This window comes from Mixophyes fleayi, chromosome 10, assembly GCF_038048845.1.
Source record: "Mixophyes fleayi isolate aMixFle1 chromosome 10, aMixFle1.hap1, whole genome shotgun sequence".
Lineage (NCBI taxonomy): Eukaryota > Metazoa > Chordata > Amphibia > Anura > Limnodynastidae > Mixophyes > Mixophyes fleayi.
The window spans coordinates 14,850,849-14,867,232 of record NC_134411.1 but is presented as its reverse complement, the minus strand read 5'-3'; the positions used below and the strand labels follow the sequence as shown (position 1 = coordinate 14,867,232).

Sequence of the window (16,384 nt, the reverse complement as noted above, 5' to 3'; positions counted from 1 at the left end):
CATTAGGTGTAAACAACAGGTATACTTGAAGGCCTCAGTTTGCATTTTGTGCATTATATGCTTCATAAGACAGTTGTTCAGACATAACCTGATTAAATAAAGGAATCAGGGTACATGGACATTTGTTTTCTCTCTGCTACTTCTATTGTTCTAAAATTGTGTTTGTTTTTCTTTTAACACCATTATTAAACTACTATTCCAGTAGATCTTTTTTGCTTTTTAATCTGTCCTGTAATAATGCACCTCAGTGTATTATAGAGAGAGAGGAAAAGAGGAATGGGAAAGGTGGATCTTTCAGTGTCGTGGCATTCCAAATGATCATGCTGCATATAGGTGGGGTAGGCACTGTGGGTGATGACATAGGTGTCCTCATTCACTCTTATTTCTTGCAGCCCAATGCCCACCTACAAAGTGGATGCAGACAAAGGGTTCAACTTCTCAGTGGGAGATGATGCTTTTGTGTGCCAGAAGAAAAACCACTTTCAAGTCACAGTGTACATTGGCATGATCGGAGAGCCTAAATATGTCAAAACCCCTGACGGCATCCTACCTTTGGAGTGTTTTTTCTTAAAACTAAATGGTGTGAAGGTGAGTAATTGTTTTAGATATTGCAGAACACTGTTTTCTAGTTCTCCATTTTCAAATGTCCAGTATGTAGACAGTAGTTGTGGGCAAGACCTGACAAAGCTAGGTATTTGACCTGCGAATTAGAGACACACATTGTACAAGGTTGCATTACATAAAAAACTAGTGCCTTTCCCGTGTAAGTTAGTCTCAGGCTCAGTGTTCCGTCCGAGTGTTCCGTCAGAGTGTTCCATTAAAATGTTAGAGTTCTTCTCGTGACTGACAGCTTATGGTGATCTGTGTAAGTTTGAATGTCTGTGTTAGCTACTTATATTTGTCTGTGCGAATCAATAAGTGATCCTTATCCCTTTGCTGTTGCAGTTGGAGGCCATTAATCAAAGCATCAGTATTGAGCAATCGCAGTCTGACCGCAGCAAGCGCCCATTTCATCCAGTCACGTAAGTACATAGAAAGTCTATTTAAAAGATTTAGAATTTGGATGAGTAGAAAGGACATTTGGGCCAGAAGAGGACAACATGGGACAGTTTTAAATTGTACATTTAACCCCGGTATTCTGTAGATATATTGATTGTTCACCCTGGTCTACCTAGGTTGTCTCTTCCCACGGACCAGGTCACTAAAGTGACAGTTGGTCGACTCCATTTCAGTGAGACTACAGCAAATAACATGAGAAAGAAAGGAAAACCCAACCCAGACCAGAGGTAAGTGTACCAACCTTGTCACACATGCAGCAACATACCAAGTTTGTGAAGCTTTTTATATACTGTCATTTAAGAGCCATAAGCCGTAAAACATATTAATATATATGATAGCCAGGTGTATTACTGGATTAAATACTATACTTGAAATAACTAAAGTGTGTTTATTTATTTGATATCTGTCAAATCACTTTGTTTCCAGTTGCCATCTTAGGAAGGTGGGGCTGCTCTATCTTGCATTATTCTTGAGCAGTACAGAAGCCAGAGTCTGAATGACATACTAGCAGTATGTGACCTAATTAATTGAAATGCTCCAGCCAATGATAGCACAGCAAACATAGCTGACAGGTTATGTTGTGCCATTTTGTTCTATATGAATCCGCTCTCTTAAGAGCTCTGAATTTGAAGCAAGCCAGGTCCGGAGCATAGTCCATGCTGACAGCTTGACTGTCTGTAAGAGTCAGGCTATCAGCTGAGAGCAGGGCCGGCAGAACGCGGTAAGTGGGGTAAGTAAGGTGGGTGAAGGGCGCCAAGACTGAGGGGCGTTCCCCTCCACCTACTATCCCCATTTGTCCGCTGACACAAAAAAGATACAAAACCTGTATGCGGCGCACTCCTCCCCCTCCCCTCTGCTCCATTCACACTGAATGTCGGGCGTGACATCATCATGTCCTGACACTCAGTGAGGAGCGGCGCAGAGAGGAGCCAGCACACCGACAGAAAAGGACGAGAAGAATAAAAGACTGAAGAGAAGAAGAGAAGGAAAGAAGGTCATAGAAAGGTAAGTAAATAAAGGAGAGGGCAGCAGTGGTGATGGAGGAGGAGAGGGCAGCAGTGGTGATGGAGGAGGAGAGGGCACAATGGTGATGGAGGAGGAGAGGGCAGCAGTGCTGCTGGAGTAGGACAGGGCAGCAGTGGTGATGGAGGAGGAGAAGGCAGCAGTGGTGACGGAGGAGGAGAGGGCAGCAGTGGTGACGGAGGAGGAGAGGGCAGCAGTGGTGACGGAGGAGGAGAGTACAGCAGTGGTGACGTGGGAGGAGAGGACAGCAGTAGTGATGGAGGAGGAGAGGGCAGCAGTGGTGACGGAGGAGGAGAGGGCAGCAGTGGTGGCGGAGGAGGAGAGGGCAGCAGTGGTGACGGAGGAGGAGAGGGCAGCAGTGGTGACGGAGGAGGAGAGGGCAGCAGTGGTGACGGAGGGGGAGAGGGCAGCAGTGGTGACGGAGGAGGAGAGGGCAGCAGTGGTGACGGAGGAGGAGAGGGCAGCAGTGGTGACGGAGGAGGAGAGGGCAGCAGTGGTGACGTGGGAGGAGAGTGCAGCAGTGGTGACGTGGGAGGAGAGGGCAGCAGTGGTTATGTGGGAGGAGGAGAGGGCAACAGTGGTGATGTGGGAGGAGGAGAGGACAGTAGTGGTGACGGAGGAGGAGAGGGCAGCAGTGGTGACGGAGGAGGAGAGGGCAGCAGTGGTGACGTGGGAGGAGAGGGCAGCAGTGGTTATGTGGGAGGAGGAGAGGGCAGCAGTGGTGACAGAGGTGGAGAGGGCAGCAGTGGTGGCGGAGGAGGAGAGGGCAGCAGTGGTGACGGAGGAGGACAGGGCAGCAGTGGTGACGGAGGAGGAGAGGGCAGCAGTGGTGACGTGGGAGGAGAGTGCAGCAGTGGTGACGTGGGAGGAGAGTGCAGCAGTGGTTATGTGGGAGGAGGAGAGGGCAACAGTGGTGATGTGGGAGGAGGACAGTAGTGGTGACGGAGGAGGAGAGGGCAGCAGTGGTGACAGAGGAGGAGAGGACAGCCCTCCTCTCTGATCCCTGCTCACTGACCAGGTCGAGCATGACGTCATCACGTGCCGATACAGCGAGTGAAGAGCCGCACTGGGAGCAGCATGCACCGAAGAAACAAGGACAGAAGAGGAAGAGAAGATCATAGAAATGTAAGGAATGAATAAAGGAGGGCACAGTGGACATAAAGGAGGGCACAGTGGAAGAATAAAGGAGGGCACAGTGGAATAAAGGAGTGCACAGTTTAATGATGATTGAGGGCACATTGTGATTATGAAGGGGCACAGTGTGATGAAGGAGGGCACAGTGTGATGAAGGAGGGCACAGTGTGATGAAGGAGCACAGTGCGATGAAGGAGGGCACTGTAGGATGATGAAAGAGAGCACAGTGTGATGAAGGAGGGCACAGTGTGATGAAGGGGCACAGTGTGATGAAGGAGGGCACTGTAGGATGATGAAAGAGAGCACAGTGTGATGAAGGAGGGCACAGTGTGATGAAGGAGGGCACAGTGTGATGAAGGAGGGCACTGTAGGATGATGAAAGAGAGCACAGTGTGATGAAGGAGGGGGCATTTTTTTGTATTCTATACTTCTCACAAAATTATTTTGCCAAAAATGTAAAATATTATTATAAATAATGCATATTGTTCAGAGCCGGCGAGTCCGCCTGCCTTCCCCGTTAGTTCACCGGCAAAAATAAAAAATAAAATTACTGACTGCCCCCTCGGCGCCCTCCTCTCTGCTCCCTGCTCACTGACCAGGTCGGGCATGACGTCATCATGTGCCGATACAGTGAGTGAGGAGCCACACAGGAAGCAGCATGCACCAAAGAAACGAAGACAGTAGACGAAGAGAAGATCATAAGAAAGGTAAGGCAAGAATAAAGGAGGGCACAGTGGACATAAAGGAGGGCACAATGAAAGAATAAAGGAGGGCACAGTGGACATAAAGGAGGGCACAGTAAAAGAATAAAGGAGGGCACAATGGGCGTAAAGGAGGGCACAGTGGACATAAAGGAGGGCACAATAATATAAAGGAGTGCACACTGAAAGAATAAAGGAGGGCAAAGTGTGATTATGAAAGGGCACAGTGTAACGAAGGAGGGGGCATTTTTTGTCTTCTATACTTTTCACCAAATTAATTTGCCAAAAATGTTAAATATTATTACAAAGAATGCATATTCTTCATTTATATTCTTCATATAGCAATAAATGTTCGCTGTTTAATGTATTTATTTGTATTACTCTCTTTATTAGAGTTTATTATATGATTTGTATTAAAAGAAGAAAAGCTCCCTGAATTTTCTTTTGTCGCCTCATATCAGTAAAAATATGCTGTTTACATTACGTGGAAACTATATTATGGTTTTTCTTCACCTGTATTGCCTGTTTCCCTCATTTTCTGTTCTGTAAAATTTAATAAAATATCTTTTTTTTTAAAAAAAAAAAAAGAAAAGCATTGTTGAATGAACAAATAATTTATAAAAGAGGAGGGCGCAAATTTATTTTTGGCAGGGGGGTGCCAGGCATGCTGGCTGAGAGCACGCTAAAATAAATATTTTGTTTTCGGGGAAAGGAGTACATAAGAACCCCATTTTGTGGTTAAACATGCACAAGGCACTAGGTAATAAATAAACTGGCCATTTAGGGATTGGAAGTGGCGTCCTTTTAAATTGTAAATTGTAATAGAGTGCGACATGGTTGCTTTATAGGAACAGTGTATGTTACCATCCTGCATTGTACATTAAAGTTTCAATTTTGGGGTTTAGTTGCCTTTAACATAATATATTAGTAATTATTTCATACTTGTAACTATAAGCAAATCTCAGGCATCCTCTAACTGTTACACCGTGCATTTCCCTGGTTTACTTGACATAATGTGTCATTCCCTCCAGCATGGTGGTGACAATTGTGCTGGAAAATGCTATTAGTAACTATTTTATTTAAGGCTACTTCTGTCTTTGGTTTAGTGGTTCTGTAACCCCATATACATGACTTCTTGATGTATATTTGCCTCTCACTTTATTTCTACTGATTACTCCCTATATTCACCGATCTGCTTTCATCGTCCAGGTATTTCTGTTCATCGGAATCTTTTGCTCTCCGCAGGTATTTTCTGTTAGTGGTGGCTCTCCAGGTCCAGGCTCAGAATCAGACATACCTGGTGGCAGCGCAAGCCTCTGAACGCATCATAGTCCGGGTAACCGCAAAGGGGCTGGAGAAAGGGGTATATTATAAGCAGTTTGTATTGGCATGTTTGAGATATCGCTAGATTAATTTCTTAGGCATCGTATGTCATTCATATCCAAACTTCCTAGCTCAGTCTGTCTGTATTGAAGTTTTCTTTGTCTATTTGCTGGTATCCAATCTTTTGTTGAAATAATGTGGGATGGGGCTCAGATCAATCTTGAAATCCCAACATTAACTTCATGTGCCTGGTCTGTACAGGCAACGTCTTCAGTCTGCTAGGCCTGGCCGTTACGGGCATTTACTTACCTGTAGTGGGAGGTTTCATAGTCCTGAAGTGGTGGGTTTGTCAGTGACCAGTGGGGGAATCACATGATGCTTTTGTGGTATTTTGGCTCTGTGAGGCGCTATTTGTATATTGTTGGGTTGATGCTTGTCTCATTGACCATGTGTTCTATAGGCCTCAAATCCTGGCCAGTTTGAGAGCGACAGTGAAGTGCTCTGGCAGCGTGGTCAGCTCTCGGACACTGTCTTCCACCATGGACGCATTGGCATTAACACAGAGCGGCCAGATGAAGCTCTTGTAGTGCATGGAAATGTCAAGATCATGGGTTCGCTTATGCACCCCTCTGACATTCGAGCCAAGGAGGACATTGAAGAGGTGAGAGGTAAAGGGGAATACTCATGACCGGACAGGAACGGTGAGAATACCGTGCTAGGGTGAAGGGAATCCATTCTGTATGAGCAAGAGGAGAGCAGGATACATTCATCATCTGCAAGAAATGAAAGATAATTATTTAGTTGGAAAGATATTACATGTAGCACTAGTCCAGTCATAGAGGGTTATTTACCAACAGAACAATAAAAGCAAATTTCTGATTGGTTGCTCTGGTTTAGTGCAGTTATTCAGTACTCAGGTAATACAGTCTTTAGTGGGGCCCACCATAATGTGTAACATTGGGCTGGTATTAAGTAAACCTTTTATCTAAGCGAACTCCACCTGAAACACTTTTTTTTAGTTTAGATGGAGATCTTCTTCATTAGTTATAAATGTATTGATAACTTAAGCACGTATTCCTTCTCTGACCGGATGTGTCTCTCATCTTAGGTTGACACCACCGAACAGTTGAAACGGATCTCTCAGATGCGCCTTGTTCAATATCATTACAAGCCTGAGTTTGCAAGCACTGTGGGACTTGATGACACAGCAGAAACAGGTATTATTATTATTCATTTTTATTTATAAGGCGCCACAAAATATCCGTAGCGCCGTACAAGGACAAACAATGGCACAGTACAAGGTGAAACGTCACAGTACAAGTAACAGTAAGCACTATAACTCTGGGAGCTCAAAGCACAGCTAGAAAGAGAGGGTGGGGGATAGTCAATGCAGGCTAGTAACTTGAGCCCAAAAGGGTGGGCGCGGATGACAGGTTTAGAGCCACTGAGGGGAGCGAGAGGAGTCGGAGGGCAGAAGGTCCGAGAGGAGGTGGGCTGAGTAGCTGGAGAGCAAAGTTAAAAGTGGTGGAAACAGGAGGTAGGAGAGCCCTGTTCAAAGGAGCGTACAATCTAAGGGGAGGGGAAGACAGACAGAGACACAAGGGTGAGACGGAGAGATGGGTGAAGCAGAGATGAAGTCGAGGAGGGGGGAGGTATATCAGGTATATCAGATGCTTATAGAATGGTGAGAAGATGCAGAATTACCTTATAAGTGAGATTTGGAGGAATACAGGTGCCAATACACAAGCAGGTATAGCTACTCAGCCCAAGCACATAGCAACCTAAATACTGGGAAATCATCCTAAGCTGAGGCAGAAATGGTGATCGTCCTGGGAATACTAACAGCCCGAGTAGTACATGGGGCCGGATCACTATTGCTGTGCTTTCTTCTGATTTGTATGCTGTCATGGGCGGTTAAATGTTATGTTTCCCGTAGGAGTGATTGCGCAGGAGGTGCAGGAGATACTTCCCGAGGCGGTAAAGGAGACTGGGGACGTGGTGTGCGCCAATGGAGAAACCATAGAGAACTTCTTAGTAGTGAACAAGGTATGGTCTGTAGGATGTGCAAATGTGCTTGGACTGTGGGTACTAGTAAGGGCTGCATCTCACAATGTGAAAAATCATCAATGTCTCTGTATAATCAGAATTAGTTATTACACCTGAACTTATAGATGATCTTTGCACATAGGTTTCACACAAAGGAGGCCATTTATGAGTTGCACTTGATCCACCCAGCAACACTCTTTTGTTTTGCACTGGTACCTCTCATTAATGGTTCATCCAGCGTAGATCAAGGTGTGCACCTCCTCTCCATCTGTTGGCAGTCGCTTCCGCTAACGAGAAGTCTTGATGTGCGGAGAGGTGGAAAAATCTTAAGATGCACATTATACTAAAGTGTAAACCTGACATAAAGGTCTAAAATAATGTTCAGTTTAGCCTTATTTATGACTTACATTAGACATGAGAGTGTGCTGACATGGAGACTATCTTTAGAACATGTGATCATTGTGTGTGTGTGTGTGTGTGTGTGTAAAGCATTTTACAGTATAAAAGTGCTCTTGGAAAATGTACTACGGCAGAGGCGCAAATGGCTTCCATTACAAGTAATGACAGAGTCGATCTCCTGATCTCTGTAAGTTCTGAGTGGTTAAAAAAATTCAAGACCTTTTTTTAAGGTGGAAATGACCGTGTGCTCCTCCACATGGCAGGGATTGCCCCTGAAACAAAGCCCTTTCCACTCTTTTAGCTCACTTCAGTAATTTCGCTCAGTAAATAAAAAGCTTATTTCTGCACTCCTCCGCAAGCTGAGTGCGCTTACTCCAAATGTGACTATCCTGCTCCTTAAACTTATGCAACCTGGCGGGAATCTAGGCGCACTTACAAAGCAATAAAGCCCCTTTGCAGTTTTGTAAGGGACCACCACTGTACATGCATTAGATGATCGTGGTGGTCAATAATTCCATTTAACCCCTACAAGGATGTTTGCACATTATTGAACAGAAACGGTTTATTTTTTTTTTGTGCTGCGTTGGCTTGGAAATTAAAACCGTAATGACCTGCTAAGTCTAAATATGCTAATGGTGTATTTTAATAAATGATAGTACTTTCATTTGGTAACATATATTAAGTATTTTTATTTTTCAGTCATTAGCTAGGAATAGATGACCAAACAAATGCATTATCCTGAATTATTCCTATAGTTTTAGAGTATGTTCACATCAGATACCACTTTTGGTTTTCCAGGGGCGATCTTGAGAAGTCACCTGAGACTCCAATGGATCTCCCTTGATTTCATTACTAATAGATCAAAAGCATATGTGGTGGGAACCAGCCATCATTGTCACATTCCAGTATGAGGGGAGCAGCAGTCACTGTTATACTAGGTGCATTCAGTGTGAGGAGAGCAGCAGTCACTGTTTTACTAGTTGCTTCTAGTGTGAGGGGAGCAGCAGTCACTGTTTTACTAGGTGCTTCCAGTGTGAGGGGAGCAGCAGTCACTGTTATACTAGGTGCATGCAGTGTGAGGGGAGCAGCAGTCACTGATATACTAGGTGCTTCCAGTGTGAGAGGAGCAGCAGTCACTGTTATACTAGGTGCTTCCAGTGTGAGGAGAGCAGCAGTCAGTTATACTAGGTACATCCCGTGTGAGGAGAGCAGCAGTCACTGTTATACTAGGTACATCCAGTGTGAGGGGAGCAGCAGTCACTGTTATACTAGGTACATCCAGTATGAGGGGAGCAGCAGTCACTGTTATACTAGGTGCATGTAGTGTGAGGGGAGCAGCAGTCACTGTTATACTAGGTGCATCCAGTGTGAGGGGAGCAGCAGTCACTGTTATACTAGGTACATCCAGTATGAGGGGAGCAGCAGTCACTGTTATACTAGGTACATCCAGTGTGAGAGGAGCAGCAGTCACTGATATACTAGGTGCATCCAGTGTGAGGGGAGCAGCAGTCACTGATATACTAGGTACATCCAGTGTGAGGGGAGCAGCAGTCGCTGTTCTACTAGGTGCTTCCAATATCTCTGACTCTGCCTTTACTTTCTGATGGTAGGAGAGGATATTCATGGAGAATGTGGGTGCAGTGAAGGAGCTCTGTAAGCTGACAGACAACTTAGAGACTCGGATCGATGAACTGGAAAGGTGGAGTCGAAAACTGGCCAAACTCCGGAGGTTTGACAGCATGAAAAGCAGTAACAGGTACAGGTTCATTCTGACCTTCTTTTATTCCAACTATTCTCTATGCTTCTCTGGCTAAGCCAATATACACATCCAACGTGTTTTACCATGAGCTTACCAGTACTTCTCTCCCATCAGTCATACAGGAAGTCAGTTCAGTCGTGCAGGGAGTATCCCTTACAAGCAGCGTCCTTCCAAAGTCGTGGGCAAGGTAAGTCCACACAAACTCCTCTACAGGTGATGGTAATTGTGTATAGCTGAACCAACTTTGTGACCCAACTTAAGTGTAAATGTGCAAATGGTTGGCAGATTCATGCGGATCTGAAGAACGATTGGTTATTATAGAACACTAAAGAATTTCACTATTCAACTAGTATTGAAAAAATGGCTATGTAATTTTCCTTATTGCTTCATACTGTATATCTACATATCTCTGGGAGATTTTGAAGGGACACAAATAATTAACTGTGTGTGATCATGCTGTATGTACCTGTGTATTTATCCGCGTTGAAGCTGTACTCTGTTTTTATATATGTGTGTGTGTGAAATGATCTTTATGCTGCTCTTTATTTATCTGTGTGGCGATGCTGTAAAATGGATAAGTATTTTTCAGTGTGTGATTGCACTGTAGGTATATATGTGGGATGATATTGTGTGTTCCTGTGTGGGAATAAAGCAAGATGTTTCAGAAGAGTATTGTGTATTGCTGAGTAGCATTACTACTATTTTAGTAACTCTTAAAATAGCTGTTACACATCACTGAAAGATAAGCCTTCAAATATTGGACCAATCCTAGTAGGTGATGTGATCAGGGTGGCTAATACAGGAAGGGGGGAAGTAGCCAATCAGAAGTAGATTTGACTGGGCCAGTGGAGAAAGAGTTTCTGCTCATGTGCAAGTCATTCTCTCCTGGTCAGTCACCAGTTCAGACCTCTCTTCTAACAAACAGGAGAGCATCTAACACAACAATATTACATATTACTGGCATCAGGACATAGAGCAGGACGCAGGGAACGATGGGGTGTCTAAAATTTTAACACAATGTACAGTGATCTGTGATTCCCAAATAACTGCATGGTTTATCATTGGGACAAATTGTACTAGCCCTGACACACACAGACTCCCTGGGGTTTGTGGCTAGTGCTTTCAGCAAAAGAATGTGATTGTCAAGGTGATGCCTTCCCCCTTCCTGGGCTTAGACCAGATGCTTCATTAACTTACAATATTCTGTGTCACATCATTGTACAAAATGCTGTTGGCATCCTGCCACAGAAATGTCAGTACATGAATGCACTCTCTGCATGCACTATAAGATACACAAGGCACACTGCTCTGATAATAGAAATCTATTTATACAATAAGATATTTCTTCCCATTTTTTGTGCAGATCCAGCCACAAGTGTATCCTGTGTATTGCCTTGTGTGTGTGATGTTCTGTGTACATCTGTGTGTTTATCTGCTTGTGATGTTCTGTATGTACTTTTGTATTGATCTGTGTGATGATGATGTATGTACCAGTTGTATTTATCTGCGCTTGACAATACTGAACGTAATTCACCTGTGCATGAGATTCTGTGTTAATGTTTTTATTTAACCAGTTTTGGTTCTTTACTCCAGACAGTGCCGTCCTCTTCTGATCAGAGCTGTGTCAGTCAACGATTCCTACAAGCGACCATCATTGCTCTTGTTATTATCATGGCATTCAGGTATTTTATTTTTAATTTCACCAACACAAGCATAGATAAAATCCCCATAATGTGTGTGTATGTTAGGGAATTTAGACTATAAGCTCCAATGGGGCAGGGACTGATGTGAGTGAGTTCTCTGTACAGCGCTGTGGAATTAGTGGAGCTATATAAATAAATGGTGATGATTGTACAGACAAAATGGTATACTAGTAAAATGATATAGAGGGACTTTACTACTGAGGGACAATGTAGCCACCAGAAATCCAAAGGAATTTGTATAGTGCAGTGACAACCAGCTAAATAGAGGACAATGCTGAACTGCAGGTAAAGTGGAATGGTTTCAACTGAGGTTTCTATGAATCCCAGTGAGAGAGTCAAAATATCCGCGGTATCAAAGTTCTTATATTATGAAAACCTTTCAATCTTTGCATTCTAGTTAAAGCTTGGTTAGATATTAAGGCAGGGTTAAATAATCGTACAGGAAGATATGGAATAAAGCTCTGGATGGAGTTGGGACAGATTTGTAGATCTAGGGGTAAATGTATGAACCTCCGGATTCTTCAACTCCAGCGAGTTCGGCGTCTTCAGCACTTAAATTTAAAGCGACGCTGCCTTGTAAATGGAAGTTTCCCTTTACAAGGCAGCGCCGCTTTAAATTTAAGCGCTGAAGACGCTGAACTCGCCGGAGTTGAAGAATCTGGAGGTTCATACATTTACCTCCTAATTTGGTCCTATAAAATGTAGGTATGGATTTGTTTTATAGACAGGAATCTACAGGTATATGAGTCAGACAGCAGCACTTGACAAGTTCTCATGAGTTACATCTCAGGCTAGGGGTGAATACAGGTATGTAACTAAAGGTAATCTAAGAATTCAGGTCAACAGTACCGTCCTTCCTTCTGGTACTGGGTCTCTTGTAGTAGTTGTCATTTTCTATGACTGACCTTTGTACTCTCAATACTTTACTGTATATCCTATGTCCTACAACTTCATGCAACTAGAATACAATACAATCTATAAGGTAACTAGATGATATAAATAAACCTTACAATATAACGGGCAGCTAAGTGGTTAGCACTTCTGCCTCACAGCACTGGGGTCATGAGTTCATTTTCCCGACCATGGCCTTATCTGTGTGGAGTTTGTATGTTCTCTCCGTGTTTGCGTGGGTTTCCTCCGGGTGCTCCGGTTTCCTCCCACACTCCAAAAACATACTAGTAGGTTAATTGGCTGTTAAAAAAATTGACCCTAGTCTGTGTGTGTGTGTGTTAGGGAATTTAGACTGTAAGCCCTAATGGGGCAGGGACTGATGTGAGTTCTCTGTACAGCGCTGCGGAATCAGTGGCGTTATATAAATAAATGATGATGATATAACCAAAACATTTCCTTCCCATACCCATCTATGCTCAAGGAAGCTTCAGTCACTAACACAACCCCACTTCTTTTCTTTCCTGTTGTAGTGTTATCTCCATGACCACTCTGTATGTGCTGAATTTGCGCAATGAAGATGATCTGCTGGATATTGATGGGTAAGTGCAAAGTTCTGGAATAATCATTATCAGTGGGACCTAGTTGGAGCTCATTAACACAGGACAGAAGAGTTAATACTCATATGTACATGTTGGAGATAACACAGCGCACAGTGTGGTGTTGTGCATATTGTATAGTCTTACTTTACAAAGATCAAGATCATTTTCCCAATCTGGATGTGTTGCAAGAACCTCTAAATTGAGTATATAACAAGGTACATGGAAGTTTTGTGTTGATTCAGGATATAATGGTCAAAGCTGGTCACCATTGTGCAGTCAGGAATTATTTTTTGGGACAACATTGGAAATTGGTTCTGAGAGGTCTATTTGCTTTCTTCCTGAGTAACAGTTTACACAACCACTTGAGTGAATAGGGTAAAAGATGTCACTAGGTGGCGCTAGCTGCCCTTGTGGAGACACAGTTAACCTGGATACAGTCATTTCACACCAATAGGATAGAGAGACACTGCTGTTCACTTAAAGACATGAGTTTTTTAAAGGTCATTGACAAAAGTGTGAAATGTTCCGCTGCAATCAATATCTATTTTCGCATTTGCACCTGTTGTTCCGCCTCACTCATACATAGGTGCGCATGAAAGTGTCAGATCATCGCCACAGGCACTGTCTACTGACACTTTAGGACCACATCCTTCACTGAATGACATTTATGTCCTAAAAATTCTGCAGCTTTAATCATGAGAGTTATGGGACATTAGGGCTGTCTTTATTATATATGGCACTTCTGTAATTATCCATGTCCCCAATTCAAATGCACCTGTATGGTAAAAAAAAAAAAAAAAACCTGTAGAAATCAAGTCCTTTTTTACTCCAGCAACAAATCGGGGAAGAGGCAGTAAATGCGAATTTTCCACCCCTTGAATTTATTTAAATATTTTGTCCCACAAAACACCATGTGCCCAGCCCACAATCAGGGTCAACAGAACACAGTAAGCTCGCTAAGCATCGCAGGAGGGAGCCACGCTTACAATGATGCCATGCCAGCCTGTCCACTGGTGGTGTCCCTCTTGTTCCAAATCCCTGCTCTGAATATAGTGGGTATCAGAAAAAGTATAGCATCATCGCACACGCATTGAGGTGCATGGGGGCGCCTGAGAGCAACTGGCCTGCCCACATTTATCTAGGATTACCTTGATCAGCCCTGCTCCTCCAATCAGAACATGGGAAACCCTGAAGGTGCCCATAAAAATGGTTACATTTGTCCTACATAGCACACACACTTTATAAGATCAGAATTGTAAAGTGTGTGTGTGTGTGTGTGTGTGTGTGTGAAGCAGTTGTGCTCTTTTCACCAACAAAGCAGTAAAAAAAAACAATTTGATACAGTTGGAACGTGTGCCCCTTAATTGTCTATTTAAATAATTGTACAGAAATTCAGTTTGTTTACAAAATTAACAATTATGCGCTTTTGTGGCCAGCGTTATCCATAGTATCCACTAGAATTCTGTCATTTTTCCAGTGCAGTATAGAAAACGAAAGCCAGCGTCTAATTAGTTGCTGTGGGCTACAGCACCTTTTTCATGTACACTGCTTTTCAAAAATGATTTGAGCTGGGAATGTGTGATCTGTGTATGAGCACCCTGGATCTGAGCTGTTGACTAGCATTGACCTCTTTATCTCTCTCTCTTGTCCTTGGGGTCTCACTGTCCCCTTCCTCTTGCTCTCTACTGCTGGCAGTGCTCTTGCTTCGCCTGGTACCTGTACTCTGACTTTCTTCCGACAGACCCGTCTTACACTACCCTTTGCTTTGTGTACACGGTATGTTTCTATCACTTACATCATCTCACCCTTCTTATGGAGTTCAATGCATTCCTTTAGTCTGTCTCATCCCTTCCGTTTTATCTCACCTATGTTTGTCTGTTTAGCTCAAGTCAGAACTTTGATACCACGCAACTGAGAAGTTCCACCACTCCACCACTACAGGCCACGGAGAGCACAGGTGAGACACTACTCTCTCGTTCTGAATGCCTATTGTTGGTGCTGTTTTAATACCGTATTCTCTAATAAACCAATGTATGTTTCTTCTTCAACAGATTGGTTACATAACCCAAATCATTCCCTCACTATAGACCTGTGTGTGAAACCTCCATGTATTGCTGTCTGCTGCTCTAATCCTCATAGTGTCTCGTCTGCTCCAGCCATCACATCTGCAAAAAACGCTTCTCGTGCAGAGACCTCAGTAACAGGTGGGGATCCCCAAAACTTTGATGAACAACACATACAACACAATTCTTATGCCTAGTTGTCGAATATATATATAATATACCAACCTCTCCTCCACAGACAATGCTTCATCTGCAACTATCAGAAAGGCAAAATCCAGGTTCTTGGACAAGAGCCAGAACCACTTGCAAACCGCACCTCGTCCTGTAAGTCCACCCCCTCCGTATACTCAGAGCAAAACCAAGCACAGCCCCAACAGCCTGCCCGGGCAGGACCTTCGTAACAGGAGAAGTGTGGAGGAGGAAAGCATTTCAACCACTACCACAGGCATCACACATGAAAATGGTGAGTATCAGGTTGTATTAATCTGCATTTTTCCAGGCAGTGAGAGACAAAGCCATTGTGGATCCATCCAAGATCAACAGCATAATACTGTGCCTATAGAAAATCATCATACCCTGTCACAATCATTACCTTTAAATTAAATCAAACTTGTCCAGCTTTATTTATACATTTCACCTTACAACATTCAACTGGAAAAGTGATCATTCCCCTGATTTAATACTTTGTAGAGCTAACTTTTGCTGTAGTTACAGCCATCCATCTGTTTTGATATGTCTCTACCTGCTTTGTGCACAAAATTCTTCCTTGCAGAATTGCTCAAGTTCAGTCAGTTCAGCGGCGATGGACTGCTCTGTTCAAGTCCATACACAGATTTTCTATTGGATTTATGTCAGCGCTCTGACTCGGACAGTCAAGGACATTCATCTTTCTATCCTTAAGGCACTGCGTTGTTTTGTTGGCGGTAGGTGAACCACTTGCCCAATGTCATTGTAGTGCTGGTAGGTGAACCACTTGCCCTATTTCAGAAATCTAGCAGAGGGCCGCAAACTTTTCTCAAGAATTTGGGTGTTCTTGGCAGTATCCACCTTCCCTTCAATCCTGACAATATGCCCAGTCCCTGCAGACACCCCACAACATAATGTAGTCACCACAATGCTTTACAGTAGGTATGGTGTGTTTTGGGTGGTAAATGGTGTTTGGTATGCACCAAACATAAGGCTTGGAGTTCAGTCCAAAAAGTTCTATCTTGGTCTCATCTGACCATACATCCTTTTGCCAAATGACATCAGAATCTTCCAAGTGTTGTTTTGCAAAACGCAAATGAGACTGAGTGTGGCATTTTTTCAGAAGAGGCTTCTTTCTTGCCAACCTGCCATACAGGGCAGTTTTGTGCAAAACTTGTGAGATAGATACACAGACCAAACTCAGCCATTACGACTTGTAAGTCCTTCAAAGTTGCCCATAGCCTCTTGGTAGCTTCACTGATCAATATCCTCCTGACTCTGTCATCCAGTTTGAAGGGATGGCCCGATCTAGGCAAGGTGTTGATGGTGCCATACGCTTTACACTTCTTAATGATGCTTTGAACGGTACTCAGAGGGAGAGTTAAAACCTTTGAAATCTTTTTGTGTCCTTCTCCTAACTTGTACCTTTCATACCCTTATCCCAGAGCGCTTTTAAAAGAACCTTTCCAACCATGGTGAATTCCCTTACCATGCACTA

General features: G+C 43.6%; 1 protein-coding gene across 6 annotated transcripts in view; it reads left to right on the top strand.

Moving 5' to 3' along the window:
- The window catches only part of MYRF (myelin regulatory factor), a 125,323-nt gene that overhangs the window by 101,116 nt on the left and 7,823 nt on the right, over positions 1–16,384 (top strand). For 3 of the 6 annotated variants that reach the window (XM_075187943.1, XM_075187942.1, XM_075187947.1), the window contains 15 exons: positions 393–588; positions 946–1,022; positions 1,176–1,286; positions 5,163–5,280; positions 5,701–5,901; positions 6,349–6,457; positions 7,177–7,286; positions 9,296–9,441; positions 9,559–9,631; positions 11,038–11,126; positions 12,569–12,637; positions 14,333–14,413; positions 14,521–14,594; positions 14,689–14,841; positions 14,939–15,163. In XM_075187943.1, coding sequence (XP_075044044.1) covers positions 393–588; positions 946–1,022; positions 1,176–1,286; positions 5,163–5,280; positions 5,701–5,901; positions 6,349–6,457; positions 7,177–7,286; positions 9,296–9,441; positions 9,559–9,631; positions 11,038–11,126; positions 12,569–12,637; positions 14,333–14,413; positions 14,521–14,594; positions 14,689–14,841; positions 14,939–15,163 — 1,832 coding nt within the window. The remainder of the gene's footprint in view (positions 1–392; positions 589–945; positions 1,023–1,175; positions 1,287–5,162; positions 5,281–5,700; positions 5,902–6,348; positions 6,458–7,176; positions 7,287–9,295; positions 9,442–9,558; positions 9,632–11,037; positions 11,127–12,568; positions 12,638–14,332; positions 14,414–14,520; positions 14,595–14,688; positions 14,842–14,938; positions 15,164–16,384) is intronic. The other 3 variants (XM_075187944.1, XM_075187946.1, XM_075187945.1) reach the window with 3 other exon arrangements.